The 7494-nt window shown below is 55.5% G+C and overlaps 1 protein-coding gene across 1 annotated transcript in view; it reads right to left on the minus strand.

Moving 5' to 3' along the window:
- The window catches only part of ABCD4 (ATP-binding cassette, sub-family D (ALD), member 4), a 22191-nt gene extending 17242 nt beyond the window's left edge, over positions 1-4949 (minus strand). The window contains exon 1 of the mRNA XM_009319478.1: positions 4873-4949. Within this exon, the coding sequence (XP_009317753.1) occupies positions 4873-4949 (77 nt within the window). The remainder of the gene's footprint in view (positions 1-4872) is intronic.
- Between the last annotated feature and the right edge of the window lie 2545 nt (positions 4950-7494).

Genomic DNA, 7494 nt, shown 5'->3' on the forward strand with positions numbered 1-7494 from the left:
GCCGGAGAAATAGGGCAGTGCTGCCTCTTCTCCTGAGGAAGGAGCTGGACAAGCGCGAGCTGCTCCCTCTGGGGATCCCAGAGGCTGAGGGATGGTCCCTGTGGGCAGCAGGCATTGCCCACTTGTCACAGGGGACAGGGGAAAGGAGGAGCAGGGCTGATTCCTGCACGTTTGGGTTATTTTGGGGCAGGCAGTGAAGTTTAGGGTTTCTTCGAAAAGACACACAACTTGTGGTGTCCGTTGTCAGCGGGTGATTTCTCAAGCTGGGACCTCAGGATAAGGCAGCGATCCCCAGCGTGATGGTGAAAGGCAGCGTGTGGTCCCCACGCTCCTGCACGAAAGGGAGCGGGGCAGAGCAAAAACCTGAGCGGAGGGTAGAGAAGGACTTGAAGAAAGCAGCAGCGGCCTGTGTCAGTGAATTGACCCTCTCTAGCTTCTCAGTGGTCCCAAGTTTAATACAGAAACAACTATTTTTTTTCCAGGTTTGGATAGTCACCTGAACTCTGGATTATGAAATGTTTCAGCACAAGTGAATTTCTGGACAAGTCTGATAATAAGAGATAAGGGATCCTACAAGCTGGAGTCCCTTCCTCAAGCACCTCTCACACCTACCATTCTGTTTATGCTGCTGCTTCTGCACAGTCTTTGGGCTTCTGCACATACCCCGTAGGTCCCTCTTCCCATACGCCAAGTAGCTTTGTTCTCCTGGCAGCTCCCCACCTCCCAGCCCTCTCTTTTTTCTTCTCCCTCAGCCTTGTGTCCCTCATCTTTGCTCTGCTGCTATCTGCTCAGGGGTCCAGGCACTTCAAAACACAAAATTGGAGTATACACGCTCAGGGATGAATGAAGGCACATCAGTCTGTTTCCTCACTGGTGTCCCTTTCTCCTTGCCCTCACCTCCCTTCTCTCAGCTCTTTTACTGCTGGAATTCACAATGCTATCAGTCATACCTAAAGGTTAAGCTCCAGAGGGCAGAGATCAGCCCTCTGAAAACCCGACCTCAGCGGTGACTAATTTTTATGTTAAAAGGATCGGGTTTTTTCTCAGCTGTTGCATCAGACCTGGGTGATGGTTGCTCCTAGGCAGTCACATCCTCTCACAGTGCAGTATTGCAGCTGTGGCAATTGTGTCTGTCACCATGTCAGTGGTTACTGGGACTGAACTGACTCCTCTGCTCCCTCACCCACCTTATGGCGAGGGGATATTCCTCCCCTTCCCTCCCCTGCCGATGAAATGGCTTCCCAGCACCAAGGGAGCGAGGGGATCTGACACAGAGATGAGATGGCCACAACTGTCTATCCCAAACCCTTCCTCCTACCTCCTCCTCCTCCCTGCCCTTGTTCCTGTCCCTGTCACCCCACGACCACCACCTGATAAAGCACACCCTGTGAGCTCCCTTTAGTGACTCAGCTCCAGGATTTTTCCTGGGACCCCACCTAAGGCAGCCAAGATCAAGAACAACAGAGAAGTGCCTTCTCCGTGCCTCTCCATCCCCCCGCCAAGGCTGTGCCCTAGACACTCAGAGCTGCTCTCAGCACCGAAACATTTACATCTTTTACAGCACTCCGGCTCTACTTCTCACGTTTCTCCCCCAGCAAACAGCATGGCCATTTCAGAGCGTGCCTGGGGGCAGGGCTTGGAAAGGGCTGGGGAATCACAATTTGAGCAGGGTTGTATGGCTCTGTTTACACTGCAGGGCCATATCTCAGCTCCCTGACTAGCTACAGACCCAAGAGAAACCCCCTCCGCATTGCTAACCCGTCACTAAACAGCCTGCCGTGGACCCAGGGAAGGGAGAGCCGGGCGTGGCTTGCTAAGTCCCGGGCTCCTTGTGGCAGTGCAAGTTAATTCCTTATGGTGTTTAACCCCAGCCCCATCTGCTCCTGCTTGCTAGGTGTGAAACATCCCATCCCCCGTCCTCCCCAGCCTGCTGTCCGATGCATTTTCCTCCTGCTCAGGACCGGTGGGGGAAGCCCCCGTCCAGTTCATCCCGCACCCCCAGCCTCCCAGCAGTCCCCACTGCCCCGCTGTGCTGCCACTTCCCTCAGGTCCCTCTCTGCTTGCTGGCCTGTAGCTGGGATGTAGGGATCAGCCTGACAAACCCATCTTTCAGTGCCTTTGGGGTGTAAGTGGCCCTGGGCACTCTATGAAACAAGCAGCAGCTGCCATGACCACCGAAAGAAACATAAACCTGCAGCCTTGACTCTGCAGCTTGCTTTCCCTTGTGTTTCTCAGCCCAGGTCTTTCTTAACGCTGCCAGGTTTGTGCGATGTTGCGTAATGAAGCACTGCCAGAAGAATATCGCCTTCCTGGGCTTTCCAAAACTGAATCTGCCGTTTCCTGCCCATGTTTCCAGTCTCCAGCCTCTTTGTATGTTCCTGTCCTCACTGGAGCTCGCAGCTTCTTCAGTTTGGGATCACCTGCAAGCTTTAGCCCTCTCTCTGATCATTAGCAAGGAAGGGGTAATGGAGACTCCCATCCTGAGTTTCAGCTCTGTCTGTGTTAGGGTATGAAGTAAACTAACTCATTTTGAGCTGGATCAGCAACCTGAACTGACTCACAGAGTCCCCCACACTCCTGTGCCACCCCAAAGCGGAGGGTGGGAATGGAGAACTGAGGGGGGGTGAACAGCAGAGGCCAGGCTCAGCGTGGCTTAAACCTCCATGGAGCCCCACCACCGGCTCCTGCTGTGATATCTTAATGATTCTGCCTTTTCCTCCTCCACGCTCTGTGTCTTAATTAGCCTTTCCCCTCCTGTGGGCCAAACTGCTCTGCTTTCTTTTCAATCCTCCTTCTTCGTGCTTTGCCTCTAACAGTGTCTTTCTACTGTACACTTCAAAGGCTTTGCTTGCTGCATCTCCCCCGTGCCGGCAGCAGCTGGTAACACCCCAAAGCAGGCCAGGTCTGCCATGAACTCACAGCCATTGAAATGGCTTCAGGTCCTTTGGATCTGGGCAAGAATCAGGCACGGGGGAGGAGGGGTGGAAGGATTTTCACCATTTCACCTCTGGGAAGAGTTATTAGTAACACAGGAAAAGTGAGGGGGAAAACAACCCCCTCCTCCACTCACCCTCCCCAGCAGAGAGCCTGCTGAGGGCAGAGTGCTTTTATGTGCAAGTGGGAGGGAAGGAGAGTGTTAGGGCTTCAGAGGGAAATGCTTTGATCTTGACTTTGAATCTTCTGCAGTTCCCAGCTCTCCCCCACCCCTCCCACCTATGGCCGGGACCCCAGGATGTGGCCAAGACTCCCAGTCCTCGCCCAGCACTGTGGTACTGCACTTGGTGCTTCACACTTAATTCCCTCCCGTGTGCCTGGGAGCCTCGGGGAGCCTCAGGGAGCAAGGGCGCAGCACCAGCACCAAGTTCAAACCTTTCCTCGCATCTCATGGAGCAGGAAGGAAGAGGGAGCCCAGCTGGGCAGAAGCCAGAAGGGAAAACAGCCCTGAGCCAAGCAGAAGAGAATTAGAGATGGGACCTACTGTCAGGGCTCCACTACCTCAGAGCAGGGGACAGGCAGAGCTGGCTCTCCTGTGCATTCCTAACGCATTAGACTGGTCAGTCCTGAACATCACCCAAAAGATGAACTGGGAGGCAGCCACCATTAAAAGAGAGACAGGGTACTCTGGGTGACTCTCAGGGGACAGCACTGAGGTCCCCTGGTCCCACAAGGAGGGATCTTAAGTCAGAGAGAGGAGAACAGCAATGGAGGCGCCGGGTGTTCTCTATGGGATGGGAAGGAGGCGGCACTGAGGGGTGCTGGAGGAAGGGGAACGACCCCGAGCTCTGAGTCACTGCAGAGGAAGAGGGCAACAGGGTGTGGGAGAGCCTCAGAGGCCTCCGGTCTCTTGTCTAAGATGGGATCTAGTGACCAGGCCAGCTCCCTGCTTCCCTTGGGGAGATGAAACTCCTGGCTGGGCCTTGCCGCCAAGCTGTCCTAAAGTTCAGGCCACATTCTTCTGCCCTCTGTGTCATCCCTCTGTCCTCGGTCACACAGCTGAAGTCACCCCTGTTAACTGCTTTTGCTCACTGAGGTGGATGCACTCGGCTGTCCCTGCCTGCCAGTTCTCACTTCAGCACCACTAAATAGATTTTGCTCCTCGAATCGTCTCCTATAATTCAATCACTCCAGCTCCATTGCCCCTGGCTGAAAACTCCCTGTAGTTTGTCACTCTCCCTCTCGGTGTGATGTGAGCAGAACTGAACAAAATCATCTGCTGGTGCCCAACTTCGTCCTGGGGCACGCACAGACAGGAGAGTGCCTCACAGGACCTCTCCGCAGAACCCAGCAGTCTATCTGAGCACCCCTTTAAGGGCTCCAGCACAGGCGTGAGGCAGGGGGTTCAGAGATGGTTTCAGGGCTGGGAATGAGAAGTACCAGATAATGTGAACCCCAAAACAGGACTTCTGTCATTCAATTCAAACAAGTTACTACAAAGATTGGGGTGGACTCCACGTTTTCCAGGGCCCTATTGGGCATAGTTACACCAGAACCACTTGACCTTCCTTCCCCCTAAAACTGGTGGGCAGACTGCAGCTGCAACAACCCTATTTCTGTTGCCATCTCAGGCTGCAAGCTCTGCTCTTTCCTCCTGGGGCAATGCCAGGCCCAGGGGAGATACCCAGCCAAGACAGCAGACACTTAGGACCCTCCTGGAAGCCCCCATGCTCTCAGTCCTGCCAGCCTCTCAGCAGTCCCAGCTCCCCCAGCTTCCCAGAGGGAAGATTCTGACTCTGCAGTTCTCCGGAGGGAGAAAGATGGAAAAAACAGAAGCCGGGGCACCGGCGTTGAGGGGATGGACATGTCAGTTTCGCCCATTTAGGTCAACCTGTTCCAATTCCAGAGGTGGTTTTCGCAACCAGTCCACAGTCTTACTTGCTCTGAATGGCATTTGGCTGTCCCAGCTGTTTCAGCCATATCCTATCCTGAATGGTCTCCTCTGGTCCAGCCATGGACAGTGCTGCAGTGAGTAGGGTGCTCTGACTCCCTCCACTCCTGGAGGTCCCCTAGGTGGGAGTGGAGGTGGGACTGGGAAGCTTTGCTGCTGTGGGGGATAACTGAGTGTTTGAATCCTGTCCCCATGTGTGGCCCTGTCGGGATTGTCACATTCCAGTGACGGAGCCAGAGGAAGCCCCACCTCGTACAAGAACCCAGCACCAAGTCCTTGGGACACCCTTCCTTATCAGGTTCAAACCAATGAGAATTTTATCAACTGAACATGGAGGTTGCTCTTGACCTGGGAGAAGGCTCCATGCCCAAACTTGGAGCAGTAAAACCTGCCTTCTGGTGCAGCTGGAAACATGGTGCCCTGAGACCCACGTGCAGCTAGACATCTCTGTGCCTTTGCTCTGGGACTTGTCTGAAAGAGGATGGGCTGCAGCAGGCAGGTTAAAGCACAACAGGCAGAAAAGCTTCTGGCAGCTGCAGCTAAACTGCAAAGGTCTCCAGGGCCTACTGTCATGCTGAAGCATCCTGCACCAAATCAGGGAGCACAGTGGTCCCCCACCGAACTCCTCCAAGGAACAGAAAAATGCTAACTACTTGTTTATATGCTGGAAGCCAGTGTGTGCAGTCATCTGCATAACAGAACTGCCCAGGCTGTCTCTTTGTGTGTTTTCCAGCTCCTATGTTAATCACTGACCCTGCTGACTCTGGCATTTACCAGTGTCTCACTGCCCTGTGAGCACTGCTTTGCATTTGCAACCAAAGAAGTTAAAAGGATGAAGGATGAGAAGGGGAGCTCAGCAGCTGTGGATATGAACACCAGCCTGCTGGGGAAAAGATCCAGGACTGGCCAGGTTGATAGTGAGAGTGGAGCTGGCTTTGGAGATATGAAGATTGCCTGAGGGGGAAAAAGCTCACCTGGGGATGGTTTAGGTCTCTCTTCCTTGCGCTGTAGCTTTTCTGTGTCCAGTGAGAGTGACCCCTGTGAGCTCTGAAGGCTGGGGTTCGGTGTCAGCTGGGGTGGTGGCTCCTAGCTGAGGCTGGGAGGACTCATAAGCAGGTAGTCCACAGCTTCCAGGGAGCACGTTCCTCCTGTTAAACTCTCCGTGCCCAGCCTCCCCCTGTGCTCCTGGGCTCAGATGTGAGACAAGAGAAGTAGAAAAAAAATGCTCTGGGGTATGTGCTTCTGGGGGCGGTAGGATGCAGGGCAGCAAAGGTGTGCCTTGACATGTGCTGCAATGCTTCCGGACTACCATGGAAGGGAGAGCAGCAGGAGGGGGAGCTGGGCACATTTCCCCTGTTTGAAAGGTCCCTGTTTAGTTTTCTGCCCAAATTGCACAAGAATCCCATACGTGGTGTCTCCACGAGCCCTCCTGCCCTCTCATTGCCAAACGCTGCAGCAGAAATGAGTGACCACCGTGAGGTGGTGGCATGCAGGGAAGGAAGCCCTTGCCATGTCTGGCATCGGGAGTTATTTTGTGTCCCTCATTGTGTGAGGGGGTTGTGGTGGGGCCCGGGCTGGTCCCCGGGGGTAGGCTGGGGAGTGGAAACCAGACACTGTCTGCAACCGGAGCTACACAAACCAGGGGACATGAAGCACCAAGACCAGTTGGTGAAGAGCCCAACTCTTCCCTGTTGTCCAAGCTGTGTCCTCCCTCGTTAAAATACACCCGGCCCTCACACCCAAGAGCAGACAGGCTCTTTGAGGACCTGTTTTGGGATGGTGTAGCTTGGGATGAGGCAGGTCCTGGAGGAAGCTCTAGGGGTTCTGGGCTTGTGAAGAGGATGTGGGGTGGAGCTGGCATTGGCGGCTCAGTGATGCTGGAGCGAGGTGCCTGGCGCACCGGCTGTTTGCACAGCCTCACGTGATGCCTGAGGGATGGGATGAACCCATTGTGTGAGCGGGAGTTAAGGAGGGGGACCTCGGCCCCGAGATTAGGCTGGGGAGGCAGTGGGGCAGAGATAGCGGGGAGGAAGGCTGCTCCACCGTGGGCCCAGGCACGGGTGGGTGGACCCAATCCAGTCCAGGAGGCTGCCCAGAGCCAAGGGCAGGGAAAAGGCTGCCGTCATTTGGGTGCCTTCCGGAGACAAACAAGAAGGTTTTGAAGGGCAGCACAGCTGAGCTTTGTCAGCCCTAGGAGCCCAGGGGTCCCACCAGCGTTGCCTCGCCGGGGAGGAGGACAGGACCCACTTAGGGAGGGGAGAGGAAAGGGTAATTATCTCCTAGCTAGCAGCCCAGAGGAAGGACCATGGCCTAGGCAGGAGCAAGCAGAAAGAGGGGACAAGACACACACGGGCTCTGCCAACCCCACGGTCCCGTGGCTGCAGTGACATCCACTCAGGGCCTGTCTGCACCTTGTGGGACACAATGGGTACCCCATGCTGGCACCCAGCTCCCACCCCGCAGCCCTACTGGGCTCCGTCGACGCCATAGGGCTGCAGTCCCGGGCGCGGTATGGGCAGGAGAATGCTGTGGGGCGGCAGGGTGCCGGGGAACACCGGGGCGCAGCGGGGCAGGGCGGCGGGAGGCGGCGGGCCCTTTAAGCGCGGCGG

Source organism: Pygoscelis adeliae, unplaced genomic scaffold (assembly GCF_000699105.1).
Source record: "Pygoscelis adeliae isolate BGI_AS28 unplaced genomic scaffold, ASM69910v1 Scaffold71, whole genome shotgun sequence".
In the NCBI taxonomy this organism is placed as follows: domain Eukaryota; kingdom Metazoa; phylum Chordata; class Aves; order Sphenisciformes; family Spheniscidae; genus Pygoscelis; species Pygoscelis adeliae.